A 25,067-nucleotide genomic window follows, 5' to 3' on the forward strand; every position below is an offset into this window, starting at 1 on the left:
GGTGGCGCGCGAGGAGGTCCGATCAGCTGGGGGTGTCGCGCGACGCTGCTGCTGTTTTGCCTCGTCAAGAACACAGACGCAGTGAAGGGAAAAGAAGGAAAGAAAAAAAGGAAGAAGAAGAAGAAGAAGAAGAAAAAGAAGAAGAAGAAGAAGGGAGGAGCAGTGGCTGGGGAGGTTGTCGGTGAACTGGAGGCGCAGGACTCAATGAGTGAGGGAGATAAGCGTTGAATATAGAGAGGAGGAAGTTTCTAGATGTTTTGGGTCGAACCGGTTCGATTCGATTCGATTCGGCCCAAATCTTTGGTTTTCAACTGGTTTTCGGCTTTTTCAATCGATTTTCGGTTCGGTTTCTCACAGTATTCGCACTAAAATATTAATATTAATTTCCAAGCTGTCGGTTCATTAAATTTAATTGGATAATGTTTGAAAATAAAAATTCAGGGTATTACATGATGCCTCCTAATAAGACATGGATGCAAATATCTATACATATACATTGTACTGTCATTCTTGTATTAATCAAAGTAGCATATTGGCCAAATGAATTGATTTAAGTATGATTATTTCTTGTTATTTTGTGTTCTTCCATTCAATCTAATTCTATAACATAAGTAAAATGAATTAACTTCTATCCAATGTTTTATAGAGATTATTATTGCTTCAATTAAAGTTCTTATGTTTATAAAATATAATAATATAATAAATTGTTAAAAATAAACATTAATGGGGATGTAGCTCAGATGGTAGAGCGCTCGCTTAGCATGCGAGAGGTACGGGGATCGATACCCCGCATCTCCAATTGAAAATGTAAAATTTTTTCACCTTTTAACAGCAGCTTTATTATTATTATTTTAGTTAAGGCTAAATATAGATTAGCATTAGCAATTTGAGTTAAACCTTATTTATTATGTCTTTTATTATTATTTTTTTTAAAATAAACAAAGATAGTACTTTAATTCATATCGATAACTTATGGTTATATAAGAAAATAATAAATGAAGTTGTTTTATATCGTCGAGCTTCCTCATAACTCTAAGCTTTGAATTTCATGTCCATCTTCTATATATGTAGTCATACCTTATATGGGTAATGGATACCTTTTATGGTAATTTCATTATCGAGTTACTTTGTTTCAACTACCTACTTTTCATAATTGATTGCCTTTCCTCAGTTCATCTAGACATGAATTTACCAAACTATGGTCCATTCTGTTAAAATACCATTAAAGACTTGTCCTAATCATCAACATCTTAGACTCCATTTATTTTTTTAAAAGTATTTTTAAGTAACTCGTTTTATATTGTTTGAATGTAATATCAAAATTTTTTATAACAGTTATAATTATAAAAATTTCATTATTAAATATGAAAAAATATAAATTTTTTCATAAAATATAACAGTTGTAGATGACTAATTGTAGCTATCTATCAATAATAAGCAATTGATGACAACGGTGGTCGATGATGATCAATAGTAATCGATAATGATGACTATGGTAATTGGTAGAGTAATAAATACGTTTTTACAATATCAAATGGATTTAATTATCAATGTTCATGAAATGTTTTCTTTATAAAAGATTTAGAAATCTCATGTAAGATATTTTTAAGGACGCCCCATAGATGAGTTGAGGGAAGTTAATTCAATTCCATTTGAGTGTATTAATCTTGAGTTTGGCTTTTTTATACTTCCTCCGTTCCAAAAATATAATCTATCTTTCCTTTTTGATTTATTCCAAAACACAGTTCATTTTTCATTTTTGCATTATAGTTAATTTTTAAATTTTCTACTATACCCTTATTAAATTGTTTACCATACCCTTATTAAATTTTATATTATTTTAAATAATTCTCATTAATTCTTTCTTATTATTTCAATATAATAATTGCTCATGTGTTATTCAATATCGGAATAATAAGAAAATTATATTAATAAAATTGTCCTTTAACCATAATACTTGTCACTCCGTCCTAAAAAATAGTTCACTTTCTATTTTCACACAGATTAAAAATAGCAATTATTATAGTTAAATGACAATTTTATTCATATAACTTTCCTATTATGTCCATTTTTAAATAATATTATGAACAATTATTATATTAGAATAATAAATAAGAATTAATGAGAATTATTAAAAATAAGATAAAATTTAACAATGATATAATAGACAATTTAACGATTAACTATAATGTAAAAAAGAAAAGTGAACTATATTTTGGAATAAACCAAAAATGAAAGATGAACTATCTTTTTTGGAACATATGAAGTATTTCTTAATCGTGAAAATAAAAAATAGACTATCTTTTTGAGAGGAGGGAGTAATTTATAGTTAAAAAATGAGTAATTTATTTAAGCTCCTTTGGCTCATTAAATTTACCAAATAAATGTAAATTAGCTTTGTTTTGTCCCAACTCACGAAGCATTAAATGCCAAATCAGAGATGAATATGTTTATTTATTATCTTGTTTTATTTGTCAGCCCAAACTCCATAGAGACAGGACTCCATAAAGTTCCATATCCAAAGAGGATTTTCGGGGTCGCTGATGTGGCATTCGCAGAAGAAAACGACATTGAGTTTGTTGGTTTGTCTGTTTTGTTGATGCAGGAGAAACAAAAGCGACAGTTAAACTGCCTCTAGAGGCTAGAGCGATAGCCGAATGATTTCGGTAGATAGAGAAAGATACATATCAGAGACTCACGAAATTGCAGAGGCGTATGCTAGCGAGCCGCGCGAATAAGCATTCCTCATTTCTTCAAACAATATGCTCAGTTTATTCGTTTGATGGTCCTCTAAAAGATCGAATCTCTCAGCACTTCTAAATCTCTGAAGAGACTTCTCAGATTTGAAGATTGCGTTAAGGTTTGGGAAATTTCTTGCATCTTTTGGTGCTTCTGATCCTCATTGCCTCCATTGGCAATGAATTTTGATTTGAATGCTCTCTTTGGATTGAAATGTGCCAAAATTGAAGAGTTCATTGGGAGATTCAATGCATAATGCATTTATTGATTTATAGGTTTTTGGTTTTTGCAAGGGAGTGAATTTAGCTCTTTCAGAGCTGAGAGTAGATAATTTGAGGCTTTTGCGTGGGAATCTAGGGGTTGGTTTGATTGTGCTATGGACTTCTAAAGTTTTATGTTATGGGGTAGACACGGAAATGTGGTTATTGGAGTGATGTTTATGGCGAAAAGTTAGAGGCCGGTTTTTACAGGGTAAATATTTTTGTCAAGGGCTGGTGTTCAAATGGGCATTGGTTCTACACCTGGGCAGCAACTTGAATGGCTAGTCTTGCCGAGAGGGATATCGAACAGGTTTAATTTGCTTCCTTTTATTTCCTTAAATTTTCTTCTATGTTGTGGTTGGATGCTAATATCATACTCTGACAAATGTTTTGCTTGATTTGCTACATAAGTTATTTGATTCCATTTGTGACTGGTAGCTTAATACTATTATGGATTGTGCAAAGTACTCGGTATTGTTGTACTGATCACCTGTTCATGCGGGGACAAGATACTGAGTTGACATATTGAATTGGTCAAAATTATCCATTAGGCTGGCATATTTGCTCCAGTCAGCAATTTTTCAATGCCTTTTTATTTTTATTTTTTTATTTTACTTTTCTTTAACAGTAAGATTTTAATAGCCAAAAATTTAGTGACATATCTATTTGAACTTCAATTAATGATAGTCTAGCAGCAGACAAACTGTGCCTGTTTATACAGAGTTCTAAACAATGAAGAGTTGAGCTCCGTTCATGCATCATTATTTTGTTTGTGGTGCTTTCAATTGTTATTCTCTTATATAACTGCCATTAGGAAATTGGCTAATTTTTTAATTTTTTTTCTATTTCTGGATTCATTTTAGGCCATTATTGCACTTAAAAAAGGTTCATATTTGCTTAAGTATGGGCGCAGAGGAAAGCCAAAATTCTGTCCATTTCAACTTTCAAATGTAAGTTCACTTGGAATCCATGTACTGTTTGAAAAATTCTACACTTGCCTGTAAAATGACATGAGAAGAAACGATTAGAGTGAGCATATTAAAATGAGTGGATATCTCTGTTTCTATCCCACAGTTCAATCAAAATAGTTAACAAACATGCAACCAACACATTGTCCAATCCATCTTTGGGTAGGAGACAAGCAAACAAAGACGATCAATCTCTAGCTATGGTGGCTTTGTTTTCATGCTAGTTCCAAAATTTGGAGTGAGCTTTCTCAGCTCCTTACTGAAATTCTTATGAATAAAGCTTTCTTATTTCTCTCAAAAAAAAAAAAAAAAAAAAAAACATGCCAAAAAAATGAGAGAAAATTTGACCAAAAAAAAAAAGGGTAAAATGTGATTTTCGTCAATAATTAGTGCTGCCTGGTAATGGCTGGCAGCAGTCAGCATGGCTGGTGAATTGGAGGGTATTTTCCCATCATGGTCGTAGGAGTCAGAAAATTGACTGTCCACTCTGAAAAAAAGAATTTTTTTTTTTTTTTCTGAAAATGGCTAATTTTCAATTTAATTTGGAAAAATTTTCACTAAGTTGACCATTTTTTTTTGTGCCTCAAGAACTGGAAAAAGCAGATTTTTTTTTGGGAAAAAAAAAAAAAACTTTCCATGAAACCAATCTAAATCATGAATTTGCATGCAAGTGCTTTTGTGGCAAAACACCCTACTTGTGATCAGCCTCACTGCTGGCAGATGCCTTTATTGTTAGTGTATAGACGCTTCTAACCTGTTTACTAGTAGTTATAGAAACGGTGTTCTTTTATGTATTCATTCTGTTCACTTGTGCTGGGGTTGTTTTTCAGGATGAGTCTTTGTTGATATGGTACTCGGGCAAAGAAGAGAGGCACCTAAAACTTAGTCAAGTTTCAAAGATTATTCCTGGACAACGTACTGTAAGTTTGTACAATTTAAGATTTCTTTTTCTGAAAATTTTGAGGGTCAGGTTCTCAAATTAAAGACATTTATGTAACATTTCAATAATATGAGCCTGGATGCATGAGTTTTCAAGAATGTTGGACAAGAAGTTTGTGTCAGTTTGATTTCTCGACGTTTTGCTGGCTTAAAGCCCACTATTGCACGGTCCTTTTTATTTTTACAAAATCTGTATCTTTCTTCTGTTTGGTTTCTTGTTACTTCTATAATATTACATACATAAGACAGCACCTATTGTGTTTCAGGCAATATTTCAACGGTATCCCCGGCCAGAGAAAGAGTATCAATCTTTTTCTCTTCTATACAATGATAGGTCGTTGGACTTGGTGAGTTTGCCTCATCATAGTTTCTTTTAGATGAAAGTGCATTTGTAACCAATCAATAACAGTAGTATTTGAGAATTGATTTTCTTTGTTTTAGGATATTATTGAATCAAGTTTCATTTTTTTATCTATAAAATATATCAGTGTACATAAAGATATCTACAAAAACATAACTTGTCTTGGTCTGACACCATTATGGACAGATATGTAAGGACAAGGATGAAGCTGAAGTTTGGTTTGTTGGCCTTAATGCACTCATTACTCGTGTTAACTACCAGCACAAGTGTAGAGCTGAAACAAGAAGTGAAAACTCATCGTCAGATAGTCCCCATGCCCGTGCACGGAAGCATTCTCCATCAATTTTTTCAATTGTCCGTAGCAGTCATTGTCTCTGATTTTATAAGGATTTGGGGATTCATTGTACAATTGGAGCTAATTTTTCCTACAAAAATTGACTGCATGGAAATTGCTAACAACTAACATTTTTTTTTTTCCTTATTTGAAAATTACCACAGGATGGGGGGAGAAATGGTCAAGGAAGTCCGGTACGTTTTGAGAGTATTCCACAAAATAGATTGGGAAAGGCATTCAGTGACATAATATCATATACCGCAGCAGCCAAGAGTCCAAGTCATGCAGAATTACTTGGCAGTCCTTTTGGTCCATTATCACCTGCCAATGTAGATCACTCAAATGGTCGCAATTCTACAGCCGAAACAGTTCGAGTCAGTTTATCTAGTGCTGTAAGTTCATCCAGCCAGGGTTCTTGTCATGAGGACTTTGATGCCTTGGGTGATGTTTTCTTCTGGGGAGAGTGTATTGGTGATGGAATACTGAGTGGCAGTGTGCACAGAGGTGGGACTTCATCTGGTTCCAAGGTGGATGCCGTCCTGCCAAAGGCATTGGAATCCAAAGTTGTCCTAGATGTCCATAATATTGCTTGTGGTGGCAGGCATGCTGTGTTGGTCACTAAGCAAGGTGAAATCTTCAGCTGGGGGGAAGAGTTGGGAGGTAGGCTTGGGCATGGAATAGATGTAGATATTCCCCATCCAAAGCTTATAGATACCCTCGCAGGTATGAACATTGAACTAGTAGCATGCGGAGAGCATCACGCTTGTGCTGTTACTCTTTCTGGGGATCTTTATACATGGGGTGATAGTGCATACAATTGTGGTCTTCTAGGGCATCGAAGTGGAGCAAGTCAATGGATGCCTAAAAAGGTAGGTGGTGACTTGGAGGGCATACATGTATCATATATCTCATGTGGACTTTGGCATACAGCTGTTGTAACATCTGCTGGCCAGTTGTTTACATTTGGAGATGGAACTTTTGGTGCCCTTGGCCATGGAGATCGCAGTAGCACATCTGTCCCACGGGAAGTAGAAGCCTTGATAGGACTAAGAACAACAAGAGTTGCTTGTGGTGTTTGGCACACTGCTGCCGTTGTTGGAGTAACAACTGAATCATCTAGTCTGGGAGTTTCTGGAAGCTCTTCATCAGGGAAACTCTTCACCTGGGGTGATGGAGACAAAGGCCGCCTTGGGAATGGTGTTAAAGAACCTAGACTTTTTCCTGAGTGTGTAGTAGCACTAGGTGATGAGAATCTCTGTCAAGTAGCTTGTGGGTATAATCTCACAGTTGCCCTGACAACGTCAGGACGGGTATATACAATGGGGAGTACTTCATATGGACAACTTGGAAATCCTGCATCTACTGGTAGGGCTCCAAATATGGTTGAAGGTAATCTAGCAAGTAGTTTTGTTGAAGACATTGCCTGTGGTTCTTATCATGTTGCAGTTTTGACTTCCAAGGGAGAGGTTTATACCTGGGGAAAAGGCAAAAATGGACAATTAGGCCATGGAGACAATGATGACAGAAATACACCTACGTTTGTTGACTTTCTAAAAGATAAGCAAGTAAAGGCTGTAGCATGCGGTTCAAATTTTACTGCAATCATATGTCTTCATAAATGGGTTTCTAGCACTGACCAGTCACAGTGCTTTGGTTGTCGTAATCCATTTGGTTTCAGAAGAAAACGACACAATTGTTACAACTGTGGCTTAGTCTTTTGCAATGCATGCACTAGCAGAAAATCCATAAAAGCTTCCTTGGCTCCTAACATGAACAAGCCGCATAGGGTCTGTGATGATTGTTTCAATAAACTAAAGAAGGCATCAGAATCTGGTCTGATTACACGAATACCTAAACCCAGAGGTGGATCCGTGAATCAAAAGACCAATGAGACAGGAGATAGAGAGATTCTGGCTCCCAAATTACAGTCGCAACTCTCCAGACTTTCATCTGCAGAGTCGACTGGTACATCAGAAAGCTTGCATTCGAGGGGTGAAAGAAGATCCCAATCAGATACTGGCCGTATCTTCCCTGTTCTAAATGGAAATTGGCAGTTGGGGGGCCTTTATTCATTGAAAGTATCAAATTTTCTACTTGGAACTACAAAGAAACCTTCTCAAGATTCAGCTTCTAGTTCCAAAATGGCCTCTCAAGCAATACTTCCTCTACCAGGAAGAATGAGTCCACCTCGAGGTTCTTTTGATGATTCAAAGTACATCAATGGCATTTTAAATGATGAAATTACAAGCTTAAGGGCTCAGGTAAACTATTGTTTTAGCGTGTATAACCTCATTTCCCCTTTTATCCTTTCCTCCCTTCTCCCCATAATATATCTAAGCTTACATCTACACCTTACTAATTATCTCCCGCTGTTGTTGAAAACACTGATGGCTCATGGAGCCCAGGCAAAAGGGTATAAGTTGAGGCTGTGCTTGAGCAAAGTCAGATGTAAACCTTTAAAATGAACTGCATTACAGTTTATAAAATTAATGACAACATATGATGCAAATGTTCTGCATCAACATAGATCACCAAACTTCAGTCAAACCTATAATTTTGGCTAATTGTGGAAATATTATTATGGCTTTTACTTCATGCCTTGGTTACAATTTTTGCTAAGGCCTAAAACTCCCTTCCAATTGATGTGATGACTGTTTGGATGCTATTTTTGTGTATAAGAGTATTCCGTCAGACTCAGATGGGAGTCACGTTGGCCTTGCTATCAACTTCATTAGATAAAAAAAGACTCACTATTATTTTAATGACTAAATAATTTCTGAAGGACATTTAAGCCTTGGTGGCTATTGACATAAATGATAAATCATACCTGAAGTATGAGACATAAGTACGTTTTCTTAAAAAATTTGCCACAATTTTAAATTTGACCAAAGTCTACTGTCTCCTAAATTTATATCGAAGTCCAGACTGTGTTAAGCAGTTTTTTAGAGGTCTAAGTACTGCTTAAGATTTATTACCAGTTGATAACACTTATAATGGTTTATTAGAATGACCTACTTTCATCATATTTATGCTGGCAACCAAAAACCATAAAATTTCATTGACTAGCCTGAATATATAGAATTCGAAAGCTTGGAGCTCAAAGTTGTAGAAATAGAATATTGATAACAAGCCTTGGCCCAAAGTTAAATTTGGAGCCTTTGAGGCAGGGAAGGGAGTGGGCAGTTGGTCTGCATTGATTGTTTGATGTTCTACTTATTTTATCCTTATTGTTAAGTTGATTGCAACAAGAAGAAAATATATTTCAATGGAAATACTTTGTAGGTGGAAGAACTCACTTCCAAATCCCGACGCCTTGAAGCTGAACTTGAAAGAAAATCGAGGCAACTTAAGGAAGTCGCTGCAATAGCAGCAGATGAAGCTGAAAAACGCAAATCTGCAAAGGAAGTTATTAAGTCGCTTACTGCTCAGGTTGGTTATGAAGTTGCTTAGTTCAACTTCTTTTACATTTGCTTCTGAAGCACTTGCTTAGATTTTTCATATGAAATGTGGCTTTAAAGAAACTGTCCATATGGATGATGAACATATTACAATTTTAAGTTTGATCTTTGGAACAATTATTTCAATAGCATAAAAACTCCAATTTTTTTGGTTGATGGCTTCTCTCTGTTGAGGAGCACAGACATTTGCATTTGGTTGCTAATATTCATGTCAATATTGAAATTCCCAGCTTAGCCCTCTTAAAATAAGAAAATACATGAGCATAAGCATGCGTGTGCATGCGAAGCTCCCACACATATATATAGGGGACAGGTAGAGAGGGAGAGAGAGAGAGACAGATAAACAGACAGATAGTGGAAGTTAAGTGTGTGGTCTATGACTAAGGAATGTAACAGTACTAAACCTTAAGAAATGCAACAATACTGGACCTTATATTTACCAAATATAATATATGCATTGCTAAAGGATCCCTAATTTAATAAGACTTCCGATATTAGAGGCTCTGGGTAACCTTACCATTATAAAAGGCTCACCCTCTTTTATAAGCGTGGTTCATCTTCTTAAATCATTTTTGTTCCATGAACTTATAGGTAACAATCAGATTATCAAACGACCAACAGGGAAACGATTTGTACTTTTGCCACACAATTTGCTCGAGGATTTTACTTGATTACCCACTATTATTATTATTAGTAGTGTAGTGGAGCTTTGATTTGCTTGACAGTTGAATTTTGAGCTGGTATATGCAATGCGTTAACCTGTGAAACTATATTGTAAACTATGTTGTGCATTCTTAAGATTTAATTATCATGTCAAATGTTCTTAGAGTTTACTGTTCTCAGTTTTTTAGTCTTGCTCATTTTATATGATAATAATAATGTGTGCTCTTGATCATAGTTATTTTTCTCATTTCACATGACTCATAAAATTTGTGCTAGGCCATAATGAAAGCCACACATGAGCAAGTTTCAAACTTCTGTGGCTTATTTGCATGAAAACCTTCCAAATTGACTTAACTGAATTTATCAAAAAGTAAGCTGACTGGTTTCTTGTTCTTTTTTGGTTAATTGGACTCTAACTGGGGTTCAAACTTCAGACCTCACAGCATGGAGACCACTCTGGCACCACTGAGCCAAAGCTCATTGGTAGATATTTTATTTGTTGCGATGTTGTGGTATGACATATGAGGATGGGGAAGGGGAATTAATTAGTTGTTGCCTGTTCATTCATTTCTGCTGCACTTGCTCTAACAATTTGATTTTCTAACATTTTGATTATTATCTCACAGTTGAAGCAAATGGCTGAAAAACCACCGGAACGACGTAGCGTCAGCCCGGTTTCAGGTTCTATTACAAAACATCCCTCTGGCACTGAAGACAAGCCATCGACTGAGAGATATGCTTCAGGTGAACTCTCTCGTGAAATTGAGTCCAATGGCAATTCAGCAGATCATCAAATGCTGTCATATAGAACTAAAACTCAAACTGAGAAGCCACAGTGGGTGGTGCAACCTGAACCAGGCGTGTACATTACATTGTCTTCCTTGCCAGGTGGTGGTAATGAGCTCAAGCGGATTCGTTTCAGGTACTGATACTAGCCAACTATATTACTTAAAGGCAATAAAGTTTACAACTAACTGGTCCAACTTCATACCTATGGTCAAACTTTTGTTAGATCATAAAAGCTTATGACTTTATGCTGTCCTACATGCACCTGGCTTCTTATTATAGTTTCAGTGGCTTAACTTGAATCGTAACCCATGAATGGTGCTGTGTTAATGGAACTTGTTAGCCATATTTACAGCATCATTGTTGTCTCTTATAACTGGCACTAGCAAATAAATTGAGGAATTTATGCTTAATATGCTTCAAGTTAGCATGCATGCAATGTGGAATTGAGCTCCATGGATTTCTACAAATATTTGTCCATGTGGTATTAAGCTCTGCGCTTCAATTTAATGTGCATGCTTTACCATTTGAGCTTTATAACTGAACAGTTGCATATATCTATAAAATACAAGAAGAAATATTTTGTTTGCCATTATGATTGAATGTATTGATTGCCTTGCTGATAGAAAAAAGCATAGTTTCTACTTCCTGCAGAATGACAAGATGCATGCAACCTTATGGCCTTTCCATTATTTGTCATTTACCAAGTCACCACCATGCCGACTGACCGCTCCGTATATCCCTCAAAAACATATTTAATTTTAAGACATTGGTGATTCTGTGACGTGACTCAATATTAGCATTAGCAATATAATTTTTTGTTCTCTTAAGATTTCAATTATCTTCTACAGTCGGAAACATTTCACAGAACAACGAGCAGAGAGGTGGTGGGCAGAAAATGGATCCAGGCTATGCGAGCGGCATAACATACAAAGTACAGATTAACATGCCCCAATTTTTTCCATCAGTTTCTCAAATAGATGTCTTGGATAGACTGACGTTACTTTCCATGACCCTCCTCCTGTCCGCTGGAAACTGTAAATTTGTTTTTTTTTTTCACCTTCTCCTAATCTTCCAGTAGAGTTTTCATTGAGGATCATGGGTCGGAATTTTGCAGGTAGACTGAGACGTAAGAGAAGTAAGAATGTAGGGAAGAGGATAAACAAAAAGGATAAATGAAGTGCATTTTGAGTTTGTGGCACTGTCCTTTTCTTTGCTTTTCTTTTTCTTTTTCTTGAATTTTGTTCAACTGTTGTCTTCAAGCTAGTCAACAGAGATGAAAGTAACACGTAAATACATGTAAAAAGAAAATACATTTCTGGAACGCATTTCTTCAAAAGGCACAATTTCTTAAGTAATGTGATTAAAGCAATCAGAGAGCAGCCTCATAGTGAATGCTTTTGTTTTCTTGACTTAATTTTCTTAGGGTATTGACATAATTTTGATAGTCGGCAACTTATGACTTTGTAATCCTACAAAATTTCAGTACCATCAAATCAAAGTTCACCAGTCCAATGGAAATGATTATGGAGTTGGAACTCGACACTTGAAGAAACAAAATGTGAAAAGAAATAAGAGGGGAAAAAAAAAAAGAAAGGAAGCTGTCACATTATTTTTTGGAATGGCAGGAAGGTTTAAATTTTGACATTGTCGTCCTAACCTATATGCATATTTAGTTTATTAAAAAAATAATAATAATACAGTAATCAAGTCAGAAAAGTTCCAACCAACTGTAATTATCAATTTCAATTGCGCTGCAACCAGCTTCCTTAACAATCCTTTCTCTTTTTTCAACTAACTTATTTCCATTATTTGCCTGTGTCCTCTGTTCTTCCTTTTCCTGGCATCTGCTATGACCTGGTAACCTGCCAGCAACAGCGTAAGTATAGGAAAGAAGAATAGAATCAGTAGGATGTTGATCATCTATTTCAGCCAACATTCTTTTCACACGTTCCCCTAATTCAACATTTCCGTAGACTCGACAAGCAGCAAGCAATGCGCGCCATGCGGTAGCATCACTCCTAACCGGCAGTCTTTCAATTAGGTCATGTGCTTCCTCTAGCAAGCCTGCCCGACCTAAAAGGTCAATCAAGCAACCATAATGCTCAATCTTAGGTGAAAAGCCATATACTCGAACCATCCTTTCAAAACATTTCATTGCTTCTATAACTAACCCACCATGGCTGCAAGCACTTAAAGTTCCCAAGAAAGTAACTTCATTAGGTCTAAAACCCTCCTGCTCCATCCTGAGGAACAAAGCAACAGCTTTTCTTGCTTGCCCATGAACTCCATAACCTAAAATCATTGCTGTCCAAGATTTTACATCTTTGCTCACCATCCTTTCAAAAATTTGTATAGCCTTGTCCAAAAACCCACATTTAGCAAACATATCAACTAAAGCTGTTCCAAGAATTGCATCCAACTCCAACCCCTCCTTTTCTACATAATCACTGAGACAGCACCCTAGTTTTATTGATCCAGAGGCAGCACAAGCCGTAAGCAGCCCTGCTACTGTAGACGAATTCGGTTTCACTCCTTGAAGTTTCACGGTCTGCAGCAAAGCTATAGCTTGTTCTAGCAACCCGGCCTTTGCATATTTGTCAATCATACAGTTCCAAAGAATAACATCCTTTTCAACAACTCCATCAAAAATTCTACGTCCTGAATCAATATCTCCCGTTTTTGTGTACATTTCAATCAAACAAGTCACCACATTTAGATTTGAGCAAAATCCAGTCTTGATGGAATGCCCATGGATGGACATTCCTCCAATTGGATCTCCTACATCAGCAAAAGCAGACAGCACACTCAACAATGTAGTAGCACTCACTTGCAAACCACTTCTAAACATTTGTCTAAACAATTTTGTTGTCTCAAAGGGCAACGTTGCTTGTAAATAAGCACCCATCAAAGTATTCCAAGAAACCAAATCATTCTTTTCAGGAAATTCATCAAACAACTTTTGTGCATCCCTATTTCTTTTACAAACGCCGTAAAAATGCAAAAGTATATTCTTTACATTGGTAAACATCAAATACCCAGATGTCAAAACAATAACATGTATTCCCTGCCCAGTCTTAATAGCCATTTCACGCGCGCAAGCTTTTAGAACTGTGATGAAAGAGAACTGGTCCAACTCGATCCCTTTAGCCCTCAAATTATTGAACACAGAAAAAGCTTGTCTGGGGTCATCGCTAGTAGAATAGGCTCTAAGCATAGTATTGTACATGAACAAATTTGGGTTTTGTACAGTATCAAAGATTAAGGCTGCATATTTGACTTCTTCTATTGAAGAAGCAAGAAGCTTACTTACAGCGAAAGGGTTATTGTCAATACCAGTTTTGACCATAAAACCATGGATTTGAGAGATTTCAATTGTTTGTTTGGAAGATTTGAGCAAGGAGATAACCGAGAATAAGGAATTGGGAAGTGCGTACTGATGTTTGGACCGGAAATCGATTTTTTTGGTCAAGTTCATGAACTTGTTAGGATTTTGCTGCGAGGTTTCGTCTCATGAAAAATGGTGGAAACTTGAAAGACTTCTGTAATGTGAGCTTATAAACTGGTCCTCATGGGTTTTTTCTTTTTCTTTTTCTTTTTTTTTTTTTTAAATCAAATTGATTCAATTGAGAAAGAAAATTTTAATTTTACCCTCAAAATTCATTTCTTTTTTAATTATTTTTAAATACATAAAAATACATTTACATACTGAAACGATAATTTTTTGTCTGATTTTCTAAAAAGAAAGAGATGTTTTTTCCCCAAGAGTCAAACAAGCAATAACGTGAGGCAACGAAAAATAAATGTAGAGAACATATGAATTAACTAAACATTAAAAAAAATTTACTGCTATAATTTATATTTGAAAATTACTAATATAATTATTAATAGTTAAATTTATATATGTTATCATAATTAAATTTGTTTCCTAAATCTAGTCATTTTTAATTTCTTATAACATATTTTATTTCCTAAATTATAAAAAATATTTTCTATTTAATTTTTTTTTTTTTTATAAATACACTAGTTTCATATATTTCAATATATTATATATCCATAAAAGCAAATATATTTAGAGAAAGATTTAGGTAACTGTATGCAACTTTTTCTTTTACTTATTATTTTCATACTGGACTTTTCATCCTCTACATATCTTTACCATGTTCTATGTTTACTCAAAGGTTAATTAACTTTGCAACTTTTTATAATTTTATTGAAATTATGCTACTAAACTTTTAAATTTTGATTATTCATAATAAAATAAAATTTCCATAGTTTTACATAACAATTATGTTTTTAGTTTACTAAAATACAAAAAGAAACTCTATTAAAAATTTTAGTCTATATATATAACAAATATATTTAATATTTAAATTTTAAAAAATGCTTAAAATACTAGTATTTGAAAGTAAGCTTCTAAAATATCTTTTAGAAATATTTTTTAACAAAAACATCAAACCAACCTTTGGATAAATTAATACTTCTGGAAACTTTAAATTAATAATCGATTATGGCTTAAAACAAATATTAATACTAGGATGCAAATAGATAACATTCAAATACAAAATAATTCTGTGAAGAAGGTCAGCTACTTATGCTCATTTAAGAAATACTACTACAGCGTCCATATTTTTCTTAGGTACAGTATATTGTTAAGGGGAAAAAAAGGAATTTAATGAGATGTGAAATGAAATATAATTATCAATGTAATGCAATGAAAAATGTATTGCTCTATTTACGTTTATTTGGCTGTAGTAACAACGGGATGACCAAAACAAGGTGGCCATTGAGTACAATAACTGCTGTTTCAGAAAAAAATTGGGAACATGGAGCCATGAATTGTAGCACAGGCAGGCAAGCCATCGATGTTCTTACAGTGATCATTTGCTAATTACAGTAGTGGAGTTAAGGGATATCCAGAATCGAACTATTTCCCCTTTAAAGGCATGAAATTGTTGCCAATGGCTGTCCTCTCCTCCTTGAATGGTTGAGTTGATGAGTCGGAAAGACTTGGTAACCTTGAAACACTACCCTTCCCTTTCCTGGCATTTGGTCCTATCTCCTCTATCATATATTTCCACCCATCAATAGGTCTTCGCCGGCTAAATATGTGAGTCTTGATAAAACTAGCTATCTGCAAGCAATTACAATGAGATAGGAAGTAAGAAAAAAGAGAAAGGAAGAAATCAACAAAATCTTAGCAAATTAGAAAATTACAAATCTGAAAATTCTTATATTCCACCAGGACCACCACTAATAGCCTGTTTTCTGCATTTATACACAAATTTAACCTGTGCTCATATTTAATTGGCACTTCATATGCTGGGAGTTCTTGAAGGCCAACAACAAGATTCATCTATAAAGATGGCAAAACGGAAATTGCTCTGTTACATATTAACAAAGATCAAAGTTCCTAACTTCCGTTTGAACTTTTGGTACATTATCTTTTTCCTTATCTTTCTATTTGTTTTAGTTGAGCAAGGCCTTATTGAAAACCTGATGGTTGATCAGAAAAATATTTCTTTACTGCAACTGCCAACTGGGCAAGAAAAACATAACGAGTAAAGCACGACAATGTTGACCCACCTGGAATTTACTGTACGCAATTCGACGATCAAATTCCTGGAGGAGAATATCTTCTTCCCTTTGTGACATCTCCCATATGTTTCCATCTTGTGTCTTGGATGTTGTTTCCCAACCATCTGGCTTGCTTTTAAACTCAGAAGAGCTTGGGACTTTTGGGTTGTCCAAGTCATTATTGGGAATATCAAAAATCCTGCAATGCAACAAATTCACCAACAAACCGAACATACAATGCCTCATGAGTATATATTCAAAACTTGCTATGCACAAACAGCAAAGTTTTCAAGCATCCAATGATTTGAATGGCTGGTAAGTAATGTAATTGTTCTAATTCATTGTGCTTACTATAGTATCACTACATGAGGAAGAAAAGGAAGTGGAGAGAGAGAGATTACCAGCACTTGCCAGCTGCAAATGTTGATCAGCAATTACCAGAAAATAAAAAAAAACAAAAGAGAGAACAAAAGTTTTTGCATTCTTCAATGAAGAAGTTTTATGAAATTTAGCAAGAGATGCTTTATGCTCAGTGAAAAGAGAAAAAAAAAATGCCACTTCTGGTTTTAAAATGCAAAGTTCAACCTTGGCCTGAAACCAGTACAAACTATATGTTTTTAGAAAAACAAATTCAGTGCGTGTGCACCTATCTAAACTTCAGCTCCAAAGTTAGCTAAGATCCTCATTTCTATTCGGGTACCTTAATTTGAAACTAGCTTAATACCAATCAACATAAGCACAATTAGATAAATATCTGCTAGCATGCACTAAAGCAATATGCTTTGATTAGCAGACTGCACCAATGGTTGAAACGATATTGCCATAAAAAAAAATAAAAAAAACGCAAGTTCACGTTTCATTTTGCAACAATGAGCGGTAATGGTTCAAAAGGAAGGAGGGGAAAACGGCAAATTTTTTAGAATTTTTATCTATCCATTACCAAAGGCATCATCTTCTTTTTTTTTTTTTTTTTTTTTTTTGAAAAAAAAGGGAAATCCACCATAGCAATATCACATAAAATAAGAGCAATTGATAGATAGAAAGAGGAGAAAATTGCGCAACATACTCAGAGCAGCTATCTAGCAATCTGTCAATATCATCTGCAGCGCCTACACCTGAATCCCTCAGCTTAGCCTCCTCCTGCTTCTCAATCTCCTTCATCCACAACCCAGCATGGATTCTCTGTTTCTTTAACCTATAATCCTTCTTCATATTCTCCAAACTATAAAGGGAGCTACCATTCTCAATTCCTTTCTTCTCTTCTTTATCTTGTTGCAATTGTTGAGTATTCGTCTTTTTCCGCCTCTCGTTCCAGTTCTCATTCATTTCCTCAACAAATGCCTTGGTCTCTGCATCCACCTCTGGCGACAGCACCACCGTCGATTCTGTCGAAGGCAAATTAACATCCGTCTCCCATGAAGCTCGGTTTTTATCCGTGAGGTCCTCCGGCAGCCAGGCGGTTTCCCAGGCATCATTCCATTCGTCGTCGCCGATTTTAGTGGATAGGGAATTGAAAGGAGTACTTGAATTCAAATGCATTTTAGGGATTGCAGAGGCGAGTCCATTGATTGGACTTGCTCTTCTTAGGGTAATAGCAGCTAAGCGTTGAAGATAGTGCATATTTGGGTTTCTTTGAAGTTGAATCGGGTTTCACACTGGGAAATCAAGTGATCTGGTTTTAAACAATTAGCTTTGATTAGTCGCAGAGATCATTTTGGGGTTTTCTGGGTTTTGCAATTTTGCATTAGGGTTTATCAGGACTCCGCCATGGACGTGATTTATGATATTTAAGACGACGTCGTTCATTCCAATAACGATGGGCATCGATTATTAAAGTGTTAGATTGGTCTGCGTGAATGGGCTTTTAGGCCCGCCCAACACATAACTAAGCTTGCCTAGGCTTAGGGTTTTACACAAAAATGAAACACCACATATATAAACGCACCTTGAATGTCTCTGTTTCCTTCGTCGTCTCTCCATTGATCCCTGCAATAAGATCGCAGAGGAAAGCACCGGCAGCTTACAAGCATGGTGCACGTCTCTTTTTATCGCAACTGTGAGTTTTTCTGTTTCTTGATTTCCTCTGCTTTTTTGGCTGCTTTATTCAGTTATTTAATTTCAACTTATACTTCTAATGATGCATCTTGGTTATGTAGTGTTCTTAGTTGCCATCGTTTTTTTGTTCTTTCGAACTGATTTATTAAGTTATCTATTTGTTTGATTAGTAATTTTTTTAATGTTTTAATTTGATTTGCTTGCAATTGCTGAAATTGAAAAGTAAGTGCGGGCAACAAGGAAACAAAAACTTGAAAAATTGCAAAATCGCATTTCTTTCCTTGTTTGGATAAGTTATTTGGCTAGTGGAGGAATTAATGGTTTCATAATAATGAACAACGTAAGCTCATACTTAGAATAGCTAGTGATCATATATGCTGCATAACAGAGTTCAAGGTTATGGCTTTATGGTGTAACACAATGTTATCATTTTGTGTTGCTTTCAAGTTTTTGTATTTGCTTACAAAATCCAATATTTTATGAATTTGAGAAGACAGTGAATTTTATTGTTATAGGGATAAAATTGTTACAGTCAGTACGTCGATTATTTTCATTGTGTATATTTTTTGTCATTTATCATAACAACCTGACCTTCAATAGATGGGAAAACATTTAAGAAACCAAGACGTCCCTATGAGAAGGAGCGTTTGGATGCTGAGCTGAAGCTTGTTGGGGAATATGGTCTCCGCTGCAAAAGAGAGCTTTGGAGGGTTCAGTATGCATTGAGCCGCATTCGTAATGCAGCAAGAATGCTTCTCACCCTTGACGAGAAAAACCCACGTCGTATTTTTGAGGGTGAAGCACTGCTGAGGAGGATGAATAGATATGGACTTTTGGATGAGAGCCAGAACAAACTCGATTATGTGTTGGCCTTGACTGTGGAGAACTTTCTTGAGCGCCGTCTTCAAACTCTTGTGTTCAAGTCTGGTATGGCTAAGTCTATCCACCACGCCAGAGTGCTCATCAGGCAAAGGCACATTAGGTATGAATATTCTTTTTGAGAGTCTAGATTTGGTTTTCTTTGTTATAGGACATTATTTCTTATATTTTTTTAGATTTTTCCTAAAATGGTTGGTTCTTATGTACGTGGTGGTATCTTGAATTCTCCAGTCATTTTTGTAGAATAAAAAAGTTTTTTATCGTTCAGCTTCTTTTTCTCAGTCTTCATCCTTATTAGTGTTAGAACTGTTCATATAGTTGTGGTTTAGGATCACAATCGCTGAAGTACCATACTTTGTTGAGCTTGTGGATGTATGTTTGCTCAAGATTGTTTCACATTTGGTGCGAGTCTTTCAGACCAACTGATCTGTCCATAACTTAAATTTCCTTTGCCACATACTCAAGGTTCAGCATCATATTCCCATATAATCATCAATCTTGGTTGTAGTTACATCCTTATATTGTGCTCCTATCATCTGCTCCTTGAGGACTTATTCCTTGAGATATTGTTGGGATGTCTTGCATTGAATAGCTTTTGGTCCCTTTTTCTTCTAAGCACTTTAGGCATTGGTACTGTCTTTAATTATTAAATTTTTCAATTAAAAAAAATAATGAGACATTAGAGTTTTGGGAATTACTTGTCCTGTCTATTAGAACGCTGTGTCCATGCACCAAGTCCATACTAATTAATCTTTTAACAAAATGGGCACCAGTGGAACCAGGCCTTTTTGGTTTGAAAATTAGTCATTCCCTTGACTTCATATTCTTTTATATTATGCTATTTTTGGATTACTCAATGGTATGGCCTCTTTAATAATATTTATTTTGGCTTGTTAGGGTTGGGAGACAGGTAGTTAATATTCCCTCTTTTATGGTGAGGGTTGATTCGCAGAAACACATTGATTTCTCACTCACAAGTCCATTCGGTGGTGGTCGCCCTGGTAGAGTGAAGAGAAAGAATCAAAGGGCTGCCAGCAAGAAGAATTCTGGCGGGGATGGTGATGAAGAAGATGAAGAGTGAGCAGTGTTTGTTAAAGACTATGTCTAAGATTTTGTTATTGATGGGTTTTTCTTATTGGCCCTTCATTTTATTTCCTATCCATATTTTTTTTTACTTGACAATCTTTAATGTTAGCCAGTATTTTCATACAGTTCCTTTTTATTTTTACCTTTTAAAAGTTTCTTTTGCTACTATAGATATGTAATAATAGATATAATCATTCACTTATTTTACCCAAGTTCACCCGACATTCAGATCAGCAGTTTTGCCGGTAGTAAAGGTCTGGAGGAATTTGATTTTCCTCAGCCTGTTCGTCCCCAAACAAGGGATTTCTACCTACTGATATAAATTTTGAATGAAATCAGCATGGCTTCTTATAAATGCCATTTTGTGTATTATTAGTAAAGATGTGCAACAATCCTTTTTCCCTCATAGTATGCAAAATCCAGCAAATTTTTCCTCTGTTTTTTTCTCTCTTGTTTCCCCCTTTGTTTGTGTACGGTATATACAAATTTATGGATGGGTTTCAGCCAAAGTGAAGTAGCTTGTTGGAAAGCTGGTTCAATTGTTCTTCCTTCCATGGTTGACCTTTAAGGTGGAAGTGCAAGTGGTGTGTCCAATTTGTGGCTTGGAGAAGGAATCAACCTTGAGTAATTTACGAATTCGATAAATAATTTATGTTTCAGAAAAAAAAAAATGCAAATCCTTGTTCGTAGGTCCTGTATTTGAAACTAGCAAATATTAATCAACATAAAACAACTAGTCAAGTGGTAGTTAGGCCAAAACGGTCGTTATGTCTATGAACAAAAACTCGAACGACTTGACGTCGCATAGAGACTTCATTTACAGAATTAGATTGGGCTTTTGAATAATGGGTTTGGGCTGGGCGTTAATCCAAACAATCAGGCCCGCCCAAAAGACATGAGAAAGCTATTAAGGGTTAGGGTTTTACACAGAAACAAATAGCAAAAGCTGAAATAAGAAACAACATATATAAGCGATCTTCACTTGTAAAGCTTTTTTCTTCCGTCCTTTGATCGTCTTCTTCGTGTGCTCTGCAATAAGACAGCGGAGGAGAGCACCGTCAGCTAACAAGAATGGTACACGTCTCATTTTATCGCAACTGTGAGTTGTACTAGTCCGTTTTCTTTTTACTATTGCTTGCTTTGGCTATTTTTTCTGGTCTGCTTTACCATTAACGGTCTTCTCTTTTTAAGCTGTGTTTTTATTTACTTATTCTTTTGGCATTGTGCAGTGTGGTTATGTAATGTTCTTATCTGTGATTGATTTTGTGTTTCATTTGAAGTGGTTTATTAAGTTTTCTTTTTGTTTGATTAGCAAATTTTTATATGTTTTATTTGATTTGCTTCTTGTTTAGGAATCCTGACGGCAGATTTAGAAGTTTGTATGTCAACTTTCTTAATTGAAAAGTAGTGAGACAAAGCCAAATCACGTTCACAATTTTGTTTTCTTGTGCGGGAATGAAGTAGTTGCATAAAAATGCGCAACATTGGCTTATACTTGCATTTGCTTGTGGTCGGATATAGCATAACAAAGTTCAATTCCATTGCTATATAATAGGAATAAAGTTTGTTTGTTATCATTCATAGGCATTTCTGCTTTGTGAATTTTGACAAAGTTAATGGGAAAAATGGATCTTCTTCTATTTCTTATTTTAAATTATTGTTTTTATGGTTCAGTGATTGTTATACTGGGTATGGCATCTCATGTGTCACTTAAGCAATTCTATGATTTTCAATAGATGGGAAAACCTTTAAGAAACCAAGACGTCCCTATGAGAAGGAGCGTTTGGATGCTGAGCTGAAGCTTGTTGGAGAATATGGTCTCCGCTGCAAAAGAGAGCTTTGGAGGGTTCAGTATGCATTGAGCCGCATTCGTAATGCAGCAAGAATGCTTCTCACCCTTGACGAGAAAAACCCACGTCGTATTTTTGAGGGTGAAGCACTTCTGAGGAGGATGAATAGATATGGTCTTTTGGATGAGAGCCAGAACAAACTCGATTATGTGTTGGCCTTGACTGTGGAGAACTTTCTTGAGCGCCGTCTTCAAACTCTTGTGTTCAAGTCGGGTATGGCCAAGTCAATCCACCATGCCAGAGTGCTCATTAGGCAAAGGCATATTAGGTATGGATATTTGCTATTCCTTTTGAGAGTCTAGCTTAGACGTTTTTTGTTTTATGTTTACTGAACCTGTGTTGTATGTCATTTGTTGGGAAAGAAGTTACTATTTACTAAGAGATCCTAGTTCTGTGACATGATCCATTAATTAATGGTTATTTTTAGTAGTCTTTGAATATGATATTTATGAATAGGTGATTGTCGTGGATGTAAACAAATTTGCCCAATCATGTAAAAATGCTGTGCTCTTTTTTCTTCTTTTCTAATCTGTGTGCATGTATCTGCTGTATGATTTCTAGTAATACTTTCATACATTTAGATTTCTCCTACAATGGTTGTGGTTTATAGGTGAACTGTGCAATAGTATGTTAATCTTGAAGGTAACCATTTCATGTGTTCATATATGTGCTGTTCAAGATAACAATCAAAGAAGTAATGCCAGCCATTTGACTTTTCTGAATTACTAGGTTCCTCTGTTACAAAGTTGTTTCCATGTGCAGAATAATGTTCATAAATATATGAGCCCTAGATATTGATCCACGCCTTTTCATAAAAGCTAGTCATTCTCTTAACTTTAAATTCTATAATATAATGCTACTTTTCGATTGTTTATGGATGTTCCATCTTTTAATGTTTATTTTGGCCTGTTAGGGTTGGGAGACAGGTGGTTAATATTCCCTCATTTATGGTGAGGGTGGACTCACAAAAGCACATTGATTTCTCACTTACAAGTCCTTTTGGTGGTGGACGCCCTGGTAGAGTGAAGAGAAAGAATCAAAGGGCGGCCAGCAAGAAGAATTCCGGTGAGGATGGAGATGAAGAAGATGAAGAGTAAGCTGTAGTGGTCACATAACAATGATTGATGACTTTGTTAGGATATACATGAGTTCTTCTCATTGATCACTTCTTTTGATGGACTTTCTTTTAATTTCCTATCCACATGATGGTTTTTTGAGAATCTTTAAAGTTAGCAATTATTTTCCTCAAGTTCTTTATTTTAGATTCTAAGATTTCTTTTGCTATTGTCTAAGGAATATACATGGTACTTGTTCAACTTGCTCAGGGTGTCTTTGCCAGAAAGAATGTAATCTGTCATCTATTTCTGTATGCTAGTGCCTCCCTCGATATTAGCCAAGATGTCATATGCTTTTAAAAATTGGACAAGCTGATGAGTCCAAATAATTGTGTTTTTCAATGTTTTTCTCTCTTACAAATTTAATGTATGTTTATTGGGCTAATATTGGTCGGAAAAGAATCTAGCCCAAAGCACTTTATGCTGATCTTTTGAAGTGCACTTGTTCAACATCACGACTGGGCCTTAGTGAAAATTATTAACTATTATTATTACTATTGTAATAATAATTTCTTAGTCAAATTGATAAACAAAAGAGGTTATTTTGGATAGAAGTATTAAAGTGTTAAGGAATTGTAAATTAGGGTTTTTATAGTTAGTTTTGAAAACACATGTTTTCATGTGTTAATTTGACTGTAATTTAGGGTTAAAAGTTTATTTTAATGATTTGTTCTTAATATTTAAGATGCTAAAATGACTCGAGCGACCTACCTAAGCCACAGCCGAAGAATAAATTTGTTTCGTGATCAATCAAAAAATGGCTGGGTCCGGCAGATCGGCAGGGTATGATCAGTCGGCTCTAACCGCAAATGTGGGAATAATGTTCTAGGCTTCTAGACAAAGTTAAAAGGCCAAATCTGAAAGGCAAAAGAGGCCCCTACAGCCTAGGGGTGAGTAAATGGTTGGACCGATTTAAACCGAACCATTGTCAAAAAATACAAACTGAATTTTGGACCGACAGATCCAACAGAAATTGGCTTCTGAACCGAACAAGTTAGTTTGGCTGACTTTACAATATCAGTTCAGTTTTAAATCCAACTGATAAATTTCTGTAAAATCCATTTGAATCAAATAATAAATTTAATTCAATAGCAAATAAACTGACAAATCAAACTTCTCTTGAATAACCGGATCGAAATGGGTCTTTTTCAATCGGAAATTTTGCACACCCCCACCTTCACAACCTAATCAGTGATATCAACGTAACATTTTATCTCAGTCCCATCAAATCAAAACTAAAGTTAAACAATTAAGCAACTGTAATTATAATATGTTCATCCCATTTCTGTTTGGCATCTTTGCCTTTTATGGTACATCAGTTTTCAAGGGATATGAAATTTCACATCACCTAAAAGTGGACGAAACTGTAATTCTTTTAAAGATCAAATCTTATATTTTGATTTCCTCCAAGATTTCCTTTTTTTTTTTAAAAAAAAAAAAAAAAGCAAAGTTATTCTACTATATCAATTACCAAATTAAATAAACCTAAAAAATAAATTAAAAAGGAGGTTGTGGTAGGGTTGTTATCGGATTAACAACATATTTTTCTCTCTAAAAGGATCTAAAATTTTCTGAATTCTCTAATAAATAAAGTCTGGTTGGACCAATTAATGAAAAAATTTATTTAACCTTTGGGTTTTTGCCCATAAACCGTTCATTTTCAGATTCTCCTCACTAGAGATATTTATTTTATCCAACCTAATCCAGTTGGGTAAAATTCGATCAATTCATAACTATGGTGGGTACGGATATATACTATATGGTTGAACTGACCCGAACCAGCCCAATCTCTTTTTTAGATCAAGTCTCTCTCTCTCTATATCTGGCTTCGTTTTGTTCTCAAATTATTGTCGGTGACTTTTCATTGGTGGAGGAATTCTCTTTTCATTGATTTCTCCACCTATGTACTGGTTTTCTTTGATTAAATTTTAGTTTTAAGGAATTAATTAATTTCCCAAATTATATCGTCCTTTTTTTTTTTTTTTTTTTTTTTTTTT

General features: G+C 35.3%; 5 protein-coding genes and 1 non-coding gene across 6 annotated transcripts; 4 read left to right on the forward strand and 2 right to left on the reverse strand.

Annotated features, from left to right (window-relative positions):
• The first annotated feature begins 725 nt into the window (after positions 1–725).
• TRNAA-AGC (transfer RNA alanine (anticodon AGC)) lies at positions 726–798 on the forward strand. The gene has a single exon. It is a non-coding gene; the product is annotated as a tRNA-Ala (tRNA).
• A 1,715-nt stretch (positions 799–2,513) lies between these two features.
• Positions 2,514–11,880, forward strand: LOC105630419 (Regulator of chromosome condensation (RCC1) family with FYVE zinc finger domain-containing protein). The gene is made up of 9 exons (XM_089721791.1): positions 2,514–3,309; positions 3,863–3,949; positions 4,798–4,887; positions 5,173–5,253; positions 5,454–5,621; positions 5,766–7,862; positions 8,884–9,030; positions 10,349–10,644; positions 11,360–11,880. Exons 1-9 carry the CDS (start codon positions 3,277–3,279, stop codon positions 11,451–11,453), a joined length of 3,093 nt encoding a protein of 1,030 aa, XP_089577917.1. The 5' UTR covers positions 2,514–3,276; the 3' UTR covers positions 11,454–11,880.
• A 211-nt stretch (positions 11,881–12,091) lies between these two features.
• Positions 12,092–14,052, reverse strand: LOC105630418 (Pentatricopeptide repeat (PPR) superfamily protein). Its single transcript, XM_012212227.4, has one exon. The coding sequence runs from the start codon at positions 13,984–13,986 to the stop codon at positions 12,220–12,222; it is 1,767 nt and encodes a 588-aa protein (XP_012067617.1). The 5' UTR covers positions 13,987–14,052; the 3' UTR covers positions 12,092–12,219.
• A 1,163-nt stretch (positions 14,053–15,215) lies between these two features.
• Positions 15,216–17,872, reverse strand: LOC105630417 (mucin-like protein). The gene is made up of 3 exons (XM_012212225.4): positions 17,152–17,872; positions 16,095–16,284; positions 15,216–15,642 (listed from the first exon to the last, which is right to left on the reverse strand). Exons 1-3 carry the CDS (start codon positions 17,703–17,705, stop codon positions 15,436–15,438), a joined length of 951 nt encoding a protein of 316 aa, XP_012067615.1. The 5' UTR covers positions 17,706–17,872; the 3' UTR covers positions 15,216–15,435.
• A 114-nt stretch (positions 17,873–17,986) lies between these two features.
• On the forward strand, positions 17,987–20,307 carry LOC105630416 (small ribosomal subunit protein uS4y). The gene is made up of 3 exons (XM_037636119.2): positions 17,987–18,141; positions 18,741–19,122; positions 19,917–20,307. Exons 1-3 carry the CDS (start codon positions 18,114–18,116, stop codon positions 20,098–20,100), a joined length of 594 nt encoding a protein of 197 aa, XP_037492047.1. The 5' UTR covers positions 17,987–18,113; the 3' UTR covers positions 20,101–20,307.
• A 733-nt stretch (positions 20,308–21,040) lies between these two features.
• LOC105630415 (small ribosomal subunit protein uS4y) lies at positions 21,041–23,412 on the forward strand. The gene is made up of 3 exons (XM_012212224.4): positions 21,041–21,204; positions 21,842–22,223; positions 22,869–23,412. Exons 1-3 carry the CDS (start codon positions 21,177–21,179, stop codon positions 23,050–23,052), a joined length of 594 nt encoding a protein of 197 aa, XP_012067614.1. The 5' UTR covers positions 21,041–21,176; the 3' UTR covers positions 23,053–23,412.
• The last annotated feature ends 1,655 nt before the right edge of the window (positions 23,413–25,067 follow it).

This window comes from Jatropha curcas, chromosome 5, assembly GCF_041381405.1.
Source record: "Jatropha curcas cultivar XTBG-Jc1 chromosome 5, XTBG_Jcur_1.0, whole genome shotgun sequence".
In the NCBI taxonomy this organism is placed as follows: domain Eukaryota; kingdom Viridiplantae; phylum Streptophyta; class Magnoliopsida; order Malpighiales; family Euphorbiaceae; genus Jatropha; species Jatropha curcas.

Coding starts and splice junctions, on each gene's coding strand:
- LOC105630419 (XM_089721791.1), top strand. CDS start 3,277: ATGGCTAGTCTTGCCGAGAGGGATATCGAACAG. Junction 5,254..5,453: donor ATGATAGGTCGTTGGACTTG/GTGAGTTTGCCT, acceptor CATTATGGACAG/ATATGTAAGGACAAGGATGA. Junction 5,622..5,765: donor CTCCATCAATTTTTTCAATT/GTCCGTAGCAGT, acceptor AAATTACCACAG/GATGGGGGGAGAAATGGTCA.
- LOC105630418 (XM_012212227.4), bottom strand. CDS start 13,986: ATGAACTTGACCAAAAAAATCGATTTCCGGTCCAAACATCAGTACGCA.
- LOC105630417 (XM_012212225.4), bottom strand. CDS start 17,705: ATGCACTATCTTCAACGCTTAGCTGCTATTACCCTAAGAAGAGCAAGT. Junction 16,285..17,151: donor TTGCTAGATAGCTGCTCTGA/GTATGTTGCGCA, acceptor GTTGCATTGCAG/GATTTTTGATATTCCCAATA. Junction 15,643..16,094: donor TTGCGTACAGTAAATTCCAG/GTGGGTCAACAT, acceptor AATTGCTTGCAG/ATAGCTAGTTTTATCAAGAC.
- LOC105630416 (XM_037636119.2), top strand. CDS start 18,114: ATGGTGCACGTCTCTTTTTATCGCAACT. Junction 18,142..18,740: donor CGTCTCTTTTTATCGCAACT/GTGAGTTTTTCT, acceptor GACCTTCAATAG/ATGGGAAAACATTTAAGAAA. Junction 19,123..19,916: donor ATCAGGCAAAGGCACATTAG/GTATGAATATTC, acceptor TTGGCTTGTTAG/GGTTGGGAGACAGGTAGTTA.
- LOC105630415 (XM_012212224.4), top strand. CDS start 21,177: ATGGTACACGTCTCATTTTATCGCAACT. Junction 21,205..21,841: donor CGTCTCATTTTATCGCAACT/GTGAGTTGTACT, acceptor GATTTTCAATAG/ATGGGAAAACCTTTAAGAAA. Junction 22,224..22,868: donor ATTAGGCAAAGGCATATTAG/GTATGGATATTT, acceptor TTGGCCTGTTAG/GGTTGGGAGACAGGTGGTTA.